General features: G+C 41.4%; 1 protein-coding gene across 4 annotated transcripts in view; it reads right to left on the reverse strand.

Annotated features, from left to right (window-relative positions):
• Positions 1 to 16926, reverse strand: part of PRKCG (protein kinase C gamma) — an 805390-nt gene that overhangs the window by 616183 nt on the left and 172281 nt on the right. For all 4 annotated transcript variants that reach the window (XM_073602743.1, XM_073602742.1, XM_073602744.1 and 1 more), the window contains one exon: positions 2271 to 2302. In XM_073602743.1, coding sequence (XP_073458844.1) covers positions 2271 to 2302 — 32 coding nt within the window. The remainder of the gene's footprint in view (positions 1 to 2270; positions 2303 to 16926) is intronic.

The raw sequence follows: 16926 nt of genomic DNA on the forward strand, positions 1-16926 counted from the left end.
GGGAAATGGCGCCCGCCATGCCACGCTGCAGCCCACTGGGATCTGAAGTGCAGGCGTCTCTGGATGACTTGGAACACCCTCTGGTCTGCTGCATGGAAGAAGCGATGGTGTCCGTAGAGGTCCCTCTGGGTATAGCTGTCCGGCTCCCCGCCGTGTAGGCCGCAAATCAACAGTGGCTCACTGTCACACAGACCTCCAGCTGGCAGAGTCAAATGGTATCCCGAGAGGCTGATCTAGGCTGCCCCAGCCCTTTTTATATCCTTTCCCAGCAATCGGTTTTGTCCACTCAGCATTCTGTTAATTGTAGTTCAGATCAGTCCTGCTGGCATAGTCACTGCAGCATTCTGAACTACATATCCCATGATGCTTTGCTCTAAATCCTATCACAGGAAAAAGGAAATTGACACATAGAGTCCAGCAAACACTAGAGGGAACCAACCCCCACATTTATAACACAGAAATGCCTCTGAATTGCAGGCATAATAGCCAGCTCCTGGCTACATAACATTATAGCGGGACTATATTATATAGACATTCTGGATATGCATAATTCACACTTAAAGCGCTAGTAAACTCAGGCTCACGCATCATGTGCAACTAAAAGGCTATTAATTTATACCTTTTAAAACACATCCCAATTCAATTTATCCCCCTACCATGTTTATTCTTTCTTTGCTGTGAATTTTTTTTCTTTGTATCCTGGCTCAAGCTGGCGCCATCTTAGCTCCTGTCCACTGCTTCCTCCCCACAGCATACTTCTGCTCTTTCCTCTGTGTGATCTTGTGCATGCACAGTGGACCCGCTCACTCCATTGATCCTGAGCGGCAGTGTTACACCCCCTGTGAAGTAGCAAGTCACATGGGGCGTATTAGGAAATTCTCAATGAATTCACAGTCTCGTGAGATAACCTGCTGATGATGCAGACACGGCATCAGGATGAACAGACTGACAGCACATGGCTTATGCTGTAAACAGGGGCCAAAATGCGCATGTGCCGGTGACATCATTGAAGAATACATTGGGCATGGGCAATATCTCCTAAAAGGCGCAAGTTGGAACAGTAAGAAAGATACTAAAATGTAATGTAATCCAGTTTGCGTTACATGAGGAAAACTAGTGAATGAGAGCTTACTACTGCTTTAATTTCCTAACTAATAAGACAGTCAAAAGATAAATGATAAGAAGCCACTTACAATACTCAAACTTATGTCACCTTTCAATGGGTTAGAGTGGCCGTGGAAAGGCAGGTCACTCACTGAGAACAATATGGAATGAGAGATCTGCCTGTTTTAGGAAGACTTGACTTGACCTACGTACTGTATGTGTCACAAAGTTTCTCTTTGTAACTATAACAGTAGGACAGTCAAAGCTTTAAAACAAGATCTATGCCTGCAATAGATGCTATGAGTTTAAAAAATTTTACCCAGATTTAGTCATTCATGTAAATTACAGCTACCTGACTATTTCTACAGCCTACTAAGCATCTTTCCTAGAACTGGGGCTCACTTGGCTCCTCTATAAGCCGAGAAAACCCACAGGCTATATCAAGTTAGGAAGCAGTCTATGCTGCCTCTGTAAAGATTACCTTTAATCATTCTTAAAATACAATTCTGCCAAGCTTTGTTTGTCCAAAGGTGCTAAATGTATTATGTTGGCAATAAACATATAGTCAAAATGAATCAATCAAAATGGATCAATAAATCAAAAATGAATAGTCCCATCGATAAAATATAAAACTGCTTTTGTCTATAAAGACTCCACATGTGCATGAATTCAAATGGTTCAAGTTATACCAAAAGGCACCATGCCAAAAGGATTCTAAAAATACATGCAGTTGTAAAACACAGACATAATGGACCATAACCACAGCATTAGAAATTATTGTTAGACAGCTACTATAGCTTACTTTACACATTGCTTTATTATATTATGGTATAGCTTATGATTTATTTGCATGTTAGCTGCACACAACCAATGGCATTTATTCTAAAAATAAAACAAAAGGATTATACTGGTGTATCCAACATGTTTTAATTACACTGAGGTTGACCCTAAACAAAAAAAATTAAAAAAAGAGAATTTACATTTTTTTCTGGACATCTGAGAGTTAGCAAGCCAATTTTACCTACATCAAAATAAAAGGCAATTTAAATAAATTAATAATACTTCTCTACTGCACAGCTGCAAAAAATAGCAGAGGGCATCCTCTAGAGAGAATGTGAGGATGAGATAAAGCACAAACAAAGCAAAGCATAAAATAAATATCTTACCCTGGCACTGGAATCCTTGTTTTCCAATCCCCCTGTGGAGAGGAAAGAACAAGCAGGATTCATTAGTTGAATATGGAATGCTATAAACATTATACAATATGCATCTGTCAAAGTTAAGAGTCCCAGCTGTCCACTAGAAGTGGCATATTTGTACTTACATTACTGAGTGTGAAATAAACCCAGGCATATAAAATAATGTATGAAATATAAATTGTATTAAACATTTATGTCTATATATAATGTAAATGTATGCAAATTTTGGTTGCCAAATAGTTTAAAGATTAAATTAATTGAAAGAAAGAAGAAAATAATTTGAAAAAGTTTGAAATGTTTATCTGGGCAAAGCAAGCAATTTTGCTTAAATCCCCTCCCAAGCAGGGATGGGCTCGGGCATATTTGAATCCCGGTTTGAACCCAGCTGATCTATCCCACCAGGAAGCTGGCACTGTACAAAGCCAATTCTGGGTGGCCGAGGTATTCCCTACCCTGCAGCTGCATGTAAACACCCCTTATAGGGCAGGGGAATGCTCTGGCTGTTTAGGAATAATTTTATGCAATTAAAGCTTCCTGGTAGGATAGCTAAGGTGGGTTCAGACGAGGATCCAAACATGACTGATCTCATCCATACTTCCCAGCAGAAAGTACTTACTTCCCTTCCTTCCCCTCCTTGGAGAAATGTTTATTACTTCCAAAGTTTTTTCCCATCTGCACTCTTAACCCCTTAATTAGTTTAGATACTATGTACATATATAGTGCAAAAAGCCAGGCATGAAATTCTGGTGGATCTGACACATGGGTGACTTTCTTGCAGCAATTCCCCCCACACACACACACACACACACAAATCACTGATTTTCTATGGAATCGCCACCAGTGAATTTTTTTAAAGTAATTAGTTGCTCAGCGATCAAGATTCATCAGCGTTTCAGCCTCGTGGCAAAATCACTAGTGACAACAATTCCTAATGCTTTTCTAGAGAGTGATGTGTAGTAGAGCACAACCCAATGCTGAAGTAAATCTCCTGACATTTAAACCACTAGCTACAAATTTTTGTTAATCATTTTCATTCCAGTCCACAATTATGTGCCACTTTGTGTTGGTCTATCACATAAAATCCCAATAAAATACATTTAGGTTTTGGTTGTAACATGACAAAATGTGGAAAATTTCAAGGGGTATGAATAATTTTTCAATGAACTTTAAGGGTACATGAAGCCACCTCCCAGCACCTTTAACTGGTTAGCTCAGCTTTATAGTTTTTCTATATATATATAGCTTAAGACCTTCAACATGAGATGGTAGAAACATGAGAAATAGTTATTTTTAAAGAATATGTCACATTTGTTAGCCATCCCTAGAGGTAAATCTATTGTGACCTATTTCCTTATGAACCTATAATTCTGTAGGGAACTCCTCTTCTGCAATTAATTAATCACGAGAACTCAATTCTAGTTTCTGCTCCATATGTAACAGTTTCTTCCTGCTATAAGAAATGCCATTTAGGTACACAGCTACCATGGTATGAAGTTGATTTTAGGACCTTTCATTTACAGGTTTCTTAATGTATATATAAGTAGGAATAATTAAAAAAAACAATTATGTGTGCAGTAATATAAGAAAATCTTACACAAATACAGTATAAAAACTGCAAAAGGGAGAACCAATACTTTTAATTATAGCAATAATCCAATTGTTTCTTTTTTTTTCCTCACCTCCCAAGAATTGTTTGTACCTCTGTACACTGCTGATACTGAAATTGTTTTGCATCATATCAACTTACTATATCTGGTTCTTAAAACATATCCAAAATTACATATAAATCGATAAAGAGGATTGTATTAATGAAGCCAAAACCCATGGCTATTGCTATTCCAAGCCAGAAGTGAAAAAGATCAGCCTGTTACTAAAGGTTCATCACAGCAGTGATAAGCATAGTCTCGGGGAACAAAGGACAATAAATTCTTGAAACAATAATTTAGTAAGTTGGTATGTTTTGTGGCATGTGAATTTATCACTTTTTACTTATTAAAGCGGAAGTAAACCCATCCATAAAACAGTTTCATTTCTGGCACATGTCGGAAATGTAACACTACCATTTGTTGTGCTCTCAACCAAACTGTCAAGCCATCCAATGGCTGGTGTCTAAACTGATCACATGTGCAGCACCATGGCAGTTATAGATTAAACAGAGGCAAAGATGGCAGCTTCCTTGGCTGAAAACAATAGGGGGGTTTACTTACACTTTAACTTATTTTTAGCGGTGTTTCTTTAGAGGTTATAGAACATATGGAGCCTGGCCGTACCTCTAGATTTACAAAGAAATCCCATACGTAAGAGAGACATATGATGGGAAATTTATATTTTATAGAATATTCATCTTTATTTACAGCCTACTTACATTTTCATGCAATTTATGGATTTTCACATTACCTGATATGTGGGGATTAAAAATGCATACATGGTGCACAGTTCACCCTTTTTCCCACACAACAACTGCAGGCTCTTGGCAAGTTGAGGAGAGTGCTTGCTGCTGGAGAGTGCAGAGTTAGGCAAGTATTGTTCCTTTTTCTATACCCCTACACAAACCATAAATGTAACCCTTGTAGTATGGGGGGGGGGGGGGGGAGCGAGAACTGCATGGTTACATTTTACTATAACTGTTAAGTGTTTGGCTTTAAGTTAGTCAGTCTTCCCCAACCTTTCTTTCTCCCTAACATTAAAGTGTTACTAAACCCAGCACCCTGTATTCACTATGCAGGGTCTCTGGTCTCCCACAGTACACAGAACATGAAAATGCAATAGTTTTAGTAAATATAAATTGCTAAATACCTTTTCTCATCAGCAGTTAGAGCAGTCTTGTGATTTTTGTCAGTGTCTGGTTAAAGCTTGTAAGAGTTTTCATTCTACTCTGGCTGTCCTATGAGGCTGCAGGACCCCTGACCCTCTGTCTGGACAGTGCTGATTGGCCCTGTGCTGATCACATGCACTATGCTCTGTTCTATCAGCAAATGGATTGGGTACAGTGGAAGAAGGGGAGGATTGGAGAAGACACAATGCAGAGAATTAACCTCTTAGGTTCAACAGTGAGTATAACAAGCATGCTTTACTGCATAGACAGACTAATTTTACTGTTGTGGGTTTGGTAAAACTTTAAACATGACTATGCTAATACAATGTATATAGTAAAACGAATAGTGTTAGTATGATATACTAACTTTCTTCTTGTGGTGCTTCGCCAGTCCATGTGGTCTGCCTTATCTCACTCATGTGCCTGCTGGGTACTCCCATAGCAAGCTGATTGTGTGCTCACTTCTGAATCGCCTCTGTGGGATACTTTGTTGTTTTAGTACTTACCTGAGCCCCATCTCGATCTAGCAATGTTGCACGATAGACTCGGCTGTCTGGGTCTCTCCCTCCTCATTGGCTGAAACAGGAGCAAAGCGCCATTGGCTCCCCTGCTGTCAATCAGTGAGCCAATGAGGAGAGAGAAGGGGCGGGGCGGGGGCGGGCCACGGCTCTGTGTCTAAATGGACTTGGGTGCCCCCATAGCAAGCTGCTTGCTGTGGGGACACTCAACAGGAGGGAGGGGCCAGGAGCACCAAAGAGGGACCCGAGAAGAGGAGAGGATCAGGGGATGCTCTGTGCAAAACCATTACACAGGGCAGGTAAGTATAACATGCTTGTTTTTTTAACCAAAAAACAATGAGACTTTAGTATCACTTTAACTCAATAATTTGGAGGAGCGCCCCTATACTTTTGGTCAGATAATCTACATATAAATCAGTCAACATCTGCTAGGGTCCATGCGTGTTGGAACTGCATATAATACAGCAAGTGTTCATAAAGACAGCACAAAACCACCTGCTGGGAGCAATATCAGTGTTAGCTGAGAGTCATATGTGGCTTAGAATCAGTACTACTACTGGAATGTATTATTAGTAATATTTATAATTGATAATTAGTATGACTTATTCTAGTATAATAAGTGGTTCTTGTTATAAGAAATTTTTCGGTGACATTATAGTGAAGTATTTTGTACAATTACTCTGACACATGAATTTGTTCTATATTTAGTTTGTCGCTTTCCTCTGCACTATATCATGAATAAGTCCCCACTGATTTTATTACTGAATTCATTTTTCTTACAAAATAGGTTAATTATTTGCTCAGTCTCAATTAATGAACTTCTATGAACACTCTTATGCTTGGAATTATATTTCTGAGTGATATCTGTGGACCTTTAAATGCCTTAGCAAATAACTCCACATTGGAAATTCCTAAAGGAAAAGTGGAATACTTTTTTTTTAAATGAGGAGCTGCTGAAATTGTTTGATACAGGCAATTATTACTTTTACTTTATTATGTTAAATTTGAAAAGCAATAATATGCAATTCAATGTCTGGCTTCGTTTTTTGTCTGTGCCTACCACTCTCTCTACATCAGAGTGTACAGCAACAATCTACGCAGATGATTCCTCCTGTATTGAATTGTATTGTAACAGAACTGTCTCCCCTCATGTTGTATAGCGCTGAGCTAACTGTTGGCGCTATATAAATCTTGTATAATTTACACAGAGGACCCCTGATCCTCCTCCTCTCAGGTTTCTGCCAGCGCTCCTGGCCCCTTTTCCTTCTCAGTTCGCCACCATGGGAAGCAGCTTCCTATGGTGGTCGATCCTAAACTGCACTGCCTGTGTCTATAGACACAGACAGCGTAGCTTGGCCCCACCCCCTCCTCCCTCATCATAGGATTTGATCGATGCTATCAATCTACCCTGTGAGGAGGGAGAGAGATGCTGCTCTCAGGTACAGTGCTGGCTAAAGATCAGGTTCAGGTAACTATTGGAGAGCCACACACATTTCTTTTTACCTTAATAAGAAAATGCATTAAGATAAGAAACTTTCTTCCTTTAGAACCACTTTAACTGCTTGCCTACAGGGCACTTTCACCCCCTTCCTGCCCAGGCCAATTTTCAGCTTTCAGTGCCAATCATTGAAAATGTATTACACCTGATGTTATGAAGGCCTATCTCATTTCTTGAGACACTAAAGCCGCGTACACACAATCGGATTTTCCGACAGGAAATGTGTGATGACAAATTTGGATGGCAGGCTTTAAAATTTTCCGCGGACAAATGTGTGTTGTCGGGTTTTCCGAGCGTGTGTACACAAGTCCGTCGCACAAAAGTACAAACACGCATGCTCGGAAGAAAGGGCGACCTGGAAGCGGTCGGTCTTGTAAACTAGCGCTCGTAATCTAGAATTAACATTCGTGACGTGGCAAATTATGAAATCTTGAAATTCTTTATTTAATGGGATAATAATGAAGCTGCTTTGCTGGTGATACTGATGGAGTTATGGCAAACGTATTTTAAAAGACTTTTATCTTCTAGTGATATCAAGAATAATATTATTATATTATTATGCTTTTTTTTTTGTTTTTTGGGCACGTTACCACAACACCATTACCCCGTAGTTTTTAAGATCAAAGATACATCTATGTTGGTATTCCTTGTCAATTTTACATTGTATTTTTTTAAATGTAACTGCTTACTCCCAAACTGGTATTTGAAGTAAAACACATAGCCAAGTATTATTCTACACAATTTTTTTTATTGTGCATCAAAAAAAAGAAAACAAATAAAATTAGACATGCTATCTGCTGATAGAAATTAACCAAAAAGTGCATTATATGGATCCAAAAATATAGAAAGTATACCAAATCAAATCATTATTTAACCAAAAAATAAAATAAAAGCCTCATGCATGTGTCCTGCTTCTTAACATAACAACAATGCCAAGAGTTGGTGAAAACAGGGGTCCAACATCCAGAGATAATTCCGAAAATCATCTGGATTATTCTCCTGGAGCTCCTGCAGCAAAGGCATATGACATAATTGGTCACGATTAATAAAGCAACCAATTTTTGGTCCAAGAAATTCTCCTCCTCCTGTTCCTGGACTGGACTTGGGTCAAAGCAATAACTCCAAGGCCAATAATAAAAAACACGTTATCTCCTCCGATTCCGCAACATGTTTGGTTGACGAACGGTCGTTCAGAAACAAACTGAAAAGCACGAACTGAAAAGCGTGAAATGAAAAGCGCTGAATGAAAAGCGCGAAATGAAAAGCGCGAATCAACACTCACCAAACTTCTACTAACACGAAATTAGCAGAAGGAGCCCAAAGGGTGGCGCTAAAGAGCTGAAAAACCACGGAGTACGTCACTACGTTCGTGTTTGTTGGCAGACAAATCCTTGCCGTTTGTATGCAAGACAAAATCCAGGCACACGCCTTCGGACAAAAGTCTGAGGTTTTGTCTGCGGAAGATCTGATCGTGTGTACGAGGCTTAACAAGTCAGGAAAGTACAAATACCCCACAAATGACCCCTTTTTGGAAAGTAGATATTCCAAGGTATTTAGTAAGTCGCATGGTGTGTTTTTTCCCTGCAATTCTTTGCAAATTGAAGATTTTTTTTTTGTTTGTTTTACAAAAATGTCATATTTACAAGTTATTTCTCTCACAGAGCATATGCATACTTGCAACTACACCCCAAAACACATTCTGTTACTCCTCCTGAGTAGGGATGGGTGACCGGTTTGGCCCGAGCATAAGTTCGGGCCGATCATTTCGTTGTTCGGTGAACATCCGAACAAACAAGTCGTATGACCGTTCGGCCCCTGAACCGACCACAATGCATTGCAGCACTGAACAGTGCATTGCAAGCCCTGATTGGCTGAAGCAGTGACAGCTTCAGCCAATCAGGGCACAGAGCACTGTCAGAGTCATGATTGGACACTCTCATCATGACTTTATCCAATGAATGGCAACCATTTTCAGTGTGATTTCGGTGTGGAGAGAGATAGAACAGGGCTCTGTTCAGTGCTATTAGTTAGCTATACTGTGCTATTTTGCTTCAATGGTCAGTGTAGAATATTAGTTTATTGTCAGTCTAGGGATAGTGTCAGTATAGTGAGGAGGGCCATCATTCAGCTTTGCATAGTGTGCTGCTAGAGTAGGGACAGCTCAGATAGTTTCACTGTAGTGTAGTGAGACCATGTCATTCATTCATACATACATTAGTGTAGAGTAGGGACAGCTCATATAGTTTCAGTGTAGTGTAGTGAGGCCGTCAGTAATCTTTACATTAATGTACAGCTAGAGTAGGGACAGTTCAGATAGCTTCAGTGTAGTGACGGTTGAACACCATCTATTTTATTGCGTTACTGCCAGTTTAATGCCATTTACTTCTGCATGCGTTACTGCCAGTTTAACGCCATTTACTTCTGTGTGCATTACTGCCAGTTTAACGCCATATAGTTTTGTGTGCCTTACTGCCAGTTTAACCCCATATAGTTCTGTGTGCGTTACTGCCAGTTTAACGCCGTATTGTTTTGTGTGTGTTACTGCCAGTTTAACGCCATGTAGTTTTGTGTGCATTACTGCCAGTTTAAACGCCATATACTTTTGTGCGTTACTGCCAGTTCAACGTCATATAGTTCTGTGTGTGTTACTGCCAGTTTAACGCCATATAGTTCTGTGTGTGTTACTGCCAGTTTAACGCCATATAGTTCTGTGTGCATTACTGCCAGTTTAACACCGTATTGTTTTGTGTGTGTTACTGCCAGTTTAACGCCATGTAGTTTTGTGTGCATTACTGCCAGTTTAACGCCATGTAGTTTTGTGCGTTACTGCCAGTTCAACGTCATATAGTTCTGTGTGTGTTACTGCCAGTTTAACGCCATATAGTTCTGTGTGTGTTACTGCCAGTTTAACGCCATATAGTTCTGTGTGTGTTACTGCCAGTTTAACGCCATATAGTTTTGTTTGCGCTACTGCCAGTTTAATGCCATATAAAAAAGAAACATATTTGGGACTTTAAATGAGGTAGTAGGGGCCATTCAAGTCCCCTCCGCCATCCCGGTTCATTATTAGAAAAAAAGAGAGCGAAGGGCGGGACTTTTATCCAAATAAATTGGATAAAAATAGGTTTTAATAAATACAGATAATCATATATTTACATATTTATGCACATAGCTATATATTAATATTTTATATTTTATCAAGATATACATTCCAACAAGGACTTATTTGCAAATACATGAAGAACTTGATACCTAAAAATCACAAATGATAAATAAATATGTGACACATTAAAGTGTCGCTTGGAGAGAATAAAAAAAAAAAAAGAATAGGTCAAGATGGAACGTCCATACATAGTTGATAATTGCGTACGCATAACGGTAGTTGTAAGCTCTATGCGTTTCAGGACCTTATAGCCACTCATCAGGAGCAGAACCATTGTGATCACCTAACAGTAGGGAAAACAGACAAATTATAAATAGTCTCAGGAGAAGGTGGGCAAATGTAGGATATGAGAAACCCCCACATATGTATACAGACTTACATATATATCTGCGCAGTGGTGGTATAGCCACGAGAGTCGGGCCAGCCAAGAATGCCACATGCTGAGGGAGCATATCGGGGCAACACATAACCAGCACAGACAACACCCTGGATGGGTGAGAGTGGAGGAAGTGACATTGGTGGATGGTAGAAGAAGAGGGGACCCCAATAGGGGAAGCCTCTAAAAAAAATAAACAAACAAAGAAGGGGTAAGTGAAAAAGGAGTGTGAAGGAAGTGTAAAACAGAGAGTAAGGATTAGAAACAGGGGAAAAAAACAAAAAGCAAAAAGCAGGAAGAAATGTGAGAAAGAGGAAAAACAAAGAAAAAAGAAAAAGGAGTAATAGAGAAGGAAAATGGAAAAATAAGTAAGGCCACAACAGTGAGGGAATTGACCAGAAGGGGAAAATGAAAGGCAAGAAGGAGAAGATAGATGTGGGAAAGGTGAAAAGAAATAATTACCTGCTGGAAGGTGAATATGGGCAAGGAAGCCAGGGCGCATGTGATATTACCATTATCTTATAGGATAGGGGAATCACCTACTGCATAAAGGGGGCAAACCTCTTTTATTGGTGCAGAACTGCAAAAAAATGCTCTGTTTATGAAGGGGGTAAAACCTACCGGAGGTCAAGTGGTTAAAAAAAAATTATAGCATTTTTGGTTTGTGGTGCTCAGATGCAGTGAAATTCCACTTTAAAATTAAAGCAGGAATATGGGTATTTTTAAAAAACACACTTTTTAAAATAAAAAACCTGCTTTGTGTCTTAACCTAGTCCAACTTAGAAAAGCCCCCCCCCCCAAAAGGTTCTTCCTCCCTTTCCCCAAAGAACCTTGTTCCCATGTTGATAGGGACAAGGGCCTCTTCCCCACAACTCTGGCCGATGGTTGTGGGGGTCTGCAGGCAGGGGGCTTAAAGGAATCTGGAAGCCTCCTTTAAGAAGGGGGCCCCCAGATCCTGCCCCCCCATGTGAATGAGTATGGGGTACATAGTGCCCCTACTCATTCACCAAAAAAGTATAAAAAGTAAATAAAAACACAACACCAGTCTTGACAAGTCCTTTATTTTAAAAAAATGTAGATCCATCGTCAACCGCTGACCCAAAAAAAAAAAGAGTGCTGATGAACCTGATGAAGGCTCCCGCTGCCTGACAGTTCTTAAATAACTAAGGGGCGGGCCACCTGATGACAGAACCAGGTGACTCTACCCCCTTCTGGCATCATCGACCCAGCATGTCCCTGGTCGATGACATCACAATGGGGTGGGGTCACCCAGGGACATAATTGAGTGGCTCTGCCCCTAAGTTATTTAAGAACTGTCAGACAAAGGAGCTGTCAGATGGCGGGAGCCTTCATCAGGTATGGAACTCTTTTTTTTCTAAGGGTCAGGTTTATTTGGGGTGACTGAGTGTGGGTATGATGTACCCCATACTCATTCACCCCTGCCCCAAAACACCCCCCCCCATGGTAAGGGCATGTGGCCTGGAATGGCTCGCTTGTCCCCCCATTTCCTGGCCTGCCATGCTGCCCCGCTGACAGCTGATGAGTCATCAGATGTCAGGACACTGGCAGGTCCTGGCTCCAAATAACCAATGTAAAAATGGATGTAAAAACAAACCGTTTGTCCACTGACATCCCTTTAGGCCCGCTTTTGTTTTTTTTAACAGAAGAAAAATAGGGCTTTCTTCTGTTTAAAAATGGATGTTAAAGAAGGCAGATGTCAATGGATGATCATCCGCTAACATCCGCTTGCTCAGAGAAATACATTAGTGTCAGTTTTTCCTCTGTCCGTTGATGGAGGAAAAACGGACAAATGGAATACAGAACCCACAGCTGTTCTCTTTAGCTCCTTAGTGTGTTGTTGTTGCCCCTTCGTAATCTAACCAGAGGCTGGGGTAAACCTGGACTGAGCTGTAACTTTTCTAAAGCTTACATCTAAAGATGCCTGTTTTCTTCCTGTCTCTGAACTACGGCGCTGAAATGACACAGCTTGGAGTATTTACTGACTTTCACATTCAACTTCTGGACTTTTATTATCTATTTCTGGAGCTGCACACTTTCCTCATCCTGAAACAAGGCCACTGGTTGGAAACCAGTGGCCATGACAGCAGAGCAGAATGATTGCACCTGTCTACTGATGAGTGAAATAACACTAAAAGCAGATTGCATTTTTTCTGTTTGTCTCCTAAACATACACATGCACATCTGTTAAGTCGGCATATATTGATGAGAAGGCCGGCCAGAGGACGGCCTGAATTTGTAGGAGGAGTCAGGCTGTACATAAACGCGCCCTCCTACTCCTTTCTCCTGTTGGCTTTCTCTGTTGTATGACACTGCGGTCGTTTCGCGTCATTTCCGGGAGACAGCTGAACGTCATTTCTGGTTTTGGCGCCGCAAGGTGGTCGTGCGGTGGCGGCTACAAGGGTCGCGTGTCTCCGTTACAAGGACCAGCTACCGGTCGGGGGGGGGTCTGTGTCCAGCAGCAGACAGCCCACAGGGGGGGGCTCAGTCATTCTCTGCAGATCGTCAGTCAACCGGCAGGATGCCAGTGCAGAGAAGGTTTTCAGAGCAGATTTTGTTTAACTGTGAAACTGTGCAGGCAGCATATCTTCCCATTTACACAGTCAGAGCCAATCTTCCAGTTTGTGCATGTTTTTGGTGGAGGGTTTTACAAGGGGCTTCCACACGGGTTCATCACTTTGCCTTCCGGCACATTTGAGTGTCCGAGTTTAAGATTAAAGCAGTGGTAAATACGGAGGCAGTAGACGTACTCCTCCAGTCCAAACTTGACAAGGGGTTTGTGGGGTTAACCTGGACACGCAGGCCATGCAGTCTAGTTTACCTGCAGACAAGCTTGGTAGACTCAGGGATTGTATCCATTCATTTACCATCTCGCAAGCTTGTTCCAGGTTGGAGTTGCAGTCTTTGTTAGGCATGTTACATTTTCGCAATGAGGATCATTGTGCAGGGAAGGTCTTTTATCTCGAGATTGTTAGCTTTGTTGCCATCAGCCCCTGACTCTGGTTCTTGGGTCAAGCTGGATGCTGCAGCTTTGGCTGACCTGCCCATGTGGGACGAGTTCCTCCAGCGTTGGAATGGGATTGTTATGTTCATGCCCGCGGAGTCCATATCCTCTGCTCAGGTTGTGACAGATGCAGCGGCCTCTGCCGGTTATGCTGCCAGTTTTGGAACTCACTGGCTTGCAGGGCCATGGCCAGAGGAGATCTTCGCCATCCCGGGTTTCACAGAGTCTTCAGCGCTATTTGAAATCTTTCCTATAGTATCAGCAGCCCAGGTATGGGGTAGGTTGTGGTCAGGGCAGACGGTTGTTTTTTCAATGGACAATCAAGCTGTCATGGAGATCATCAACAAGGGCAGATCTAGGTAATTGATAATCATGTCCTTCAGCACACTCCTCATCTCAGGACACATTTTCCAGGGCTTATCGGAGTTGCTGACCAGGTCACCTTTCGGGAGGCTGCTCAGCATGGTCCTCAAAGCAGCCATATACTTGGCTTTCTACAGGTTCCTCAAGCCAGGTGAGTTCACACGCACCGGTCCGAGTTCCCATGTGCTCACAATTAGCCAGCTGGTTAGACATGCTACATATAGCTAGCTTCCAGCTACATTTGATTACATGTAAAACGCAGCAGTTTGGGGCCGGTACTGACATCAGGTTTTTCAAAACAGGCAGTGCTTGGTGCCCTGTGGGAGTTTTGGACCAGCTGATGGCATTGCTCATAGACAAACCAAGGGATAGTTCCTTGCCATCCTTCCCGTATGCTGCCCTCACCGCGGCACAATTTATCAAACATTGCTGCATATTGTTGACCAACCTGTTAAACCCGGTTATGTTTTTTGGGCACTCCTTCAGGATATGGGTGGCTTCCGTGGCCTCTCAGCAGGGGGTCCCGGCGCACATTATCAAAAAATTGGGCAGATGGAACTCAGCGTGTTTCTCCAGATATGTCCTGGACCCGCGTATTGAGATTTCTCAGGCTTTCAGGCATTTGGCTGAATGATGTAATGTTACCTTAAAAAACCTGTTGGCTTATTTATCCTACTGCCTTCATTTTTGCCCTCTTTTAGGCGTACTGACCATGTGACTTTTGGCACACCCCAGGTCACTTGCTCTTGTTCCTCTATCATGTTATTACTCGTTCTTGCATATAGACTCCAAGTACAAATGAGAAAGCCGGCCGGAGGACATCCTGAATTTGTAGGAGGAGTCGGGCTATACATAAACCCGCCCTCCTCCTCCTTTCTCCTGTTGGCTTTCTCTGTTGTATCCCACCCACCCGGTCCCCTTTATTCTTATCTTTTCCTTTTCATTTCATATTTGAGTATGCCCCCTTTTAGGCGTACTGACCACGTGACTTTTGGCACACCCCAGGTCACTTGCTATTGTTCCTCTATCATGTTCTTACTCGTTCTTGCATATAGACTCCAAGTACAAATACAATTTATGAGTCACAATTGCTGGATTTCCTAAATGTTGTGGTTTAATGAAGACACCTGTACCCCAATCTTTGAAATATGCTGTTCTGTAAAGGTACAGATTTTTTTTTATTAGTTTCTAAACATAACTGTTAGGCATTATTCACTTAACAGGCAATAGGAGGCAATGCCTCTTCAAAACCAATTCTATATCCCCTCCTTCCTCAATACATGAATTATGAGCCCCCACCTCCCACTACATATCCTTTTTATAGCATTTCCTATTATTTCTTCAGTACTAAAGCTGGCCATACACCTATAGATTATCTGCAGATTTTCTATGGTTAGATAGAAAATGTGCAACAGATCTCTCCATGTTCGTTAAACTGTGTGGATGGAGGAATCTCCCACTTTTTCCATCTAACCATAGAAAATCTGCAGATAATCTATAGGTGTATGGCCAGCCTAAGGGCTCCCACCCTTTAGAAAAACACCTCTCCACTCTGGTCCGTGTCTGGTGCCAGCTGCTCTGATAATTTGTTTAATTTTTGGTATCCAGGAACAAAGCTTTTACTTTTAAGATAAAGACAGCATCAATAGTCTTTGATATACTGCATTCTACAGAGCAAACTGAAGTCCTCTGAATTTCCATGGGAGAGGTGCGGAATAGCAGCAGATTGGAAATGCAGAACAACTGTCATGGTTTCTTTTCCGCTCTCTGCTCTGCTGTCAAGCCTCCCCCCTAGAGAGATCCTTCCTCAACTTCTCTACATGCTGTCAGGAATTTTATAAATACACATTATTAACTTGGTTTGTACTCTTGTTTTATCTTATTTCCTTATTGATATGATCACAAGAACTGTTCTGTCATGTTGATATAATTGTGAACAAGAGACTTGTCAGCTTTCTAACAAAACTGTACAATAGTATTTACACTTTGGACTGAATTTCAGGAAAATGTTTGCTATACAGCTGATACACTACTGGATTATACAGTATTCATTCATGCTTGTCTTGAGGATCTTTACATGTCTAGGTAGCAAACAGTTCAAAATGTGTTATTTAAAGTGCTATTAAATCCAAAAACAAGATATAATATATTGCAGCTTACCAATTCCTAGATGTGATGGCTGCATTAGTTTCCATTTTGTTTTAGGCTTTTTTTTCCTTTATTTTCACTAGGTGATCTGGCCAGGAAGTCTGTTATTTTTCAACTTCCTTTAACTCTACAAACTGTCCAACAAAAGTGGCAGTTAGAGGGCTAAAACAAACCACTTAACACTAACAGGGTGTTTACGATGATCAGCTTGTATTCATTCATGTAAAAACTTTAACCCAAATGGAGAAAAACACTTTGTTTTAAATGCCTAAAAAGTGTTAATTGGAGCTCAGCTATAATTTTTCAAGCTCATCTACATCTGCTAGCACATCCAAGGCTACCCTCTCCCAGATTGAAAATGCTGCTGTCTAAATATAGCACCCTCATAGCTAGGCTGTAAATCTAGAATTTGCTCCTGCTGTAGGCACAGAAGCAATATTCGTTTAGTACAGACTGTTTGGGGTTTTACAGGCTGTGAGTTTAATTACCTCCCCCTACCTCTGGAATAGGGATGAGCTTCGTGTTCAAGTCAAACGCATGTTCAACTCGAACATCGTGTGTTCGGTCGTTCGACGAATTCCGAACGTTATGGGCTGTTCGCGCCAAATTCAAGTGGCGCGTCATGGCCCATAATTCACTGCGGCATCGCAGTGCATTGCTGGCTGATGATTGGCCAAGCATGCACTATGACCCGCATGCTTGGCCAATCACAGTGCCGTG

This window comes from Aquarana catesbeiana, linkage group LG10 (genome assembly GCF_042186555.1).
Source record: "Aquarana catesbeiana isolate 2022-GZ linkage group LG10, ASM4218655v1, whole genome shotgun sequence".
Taxonomy (NCBI): domain Eukaryota; kingdom Metazoa; phylum Chordata; class Amphibia; order Anura; family Ranidae; genus Aquarana; species Aquarana catesbeiana.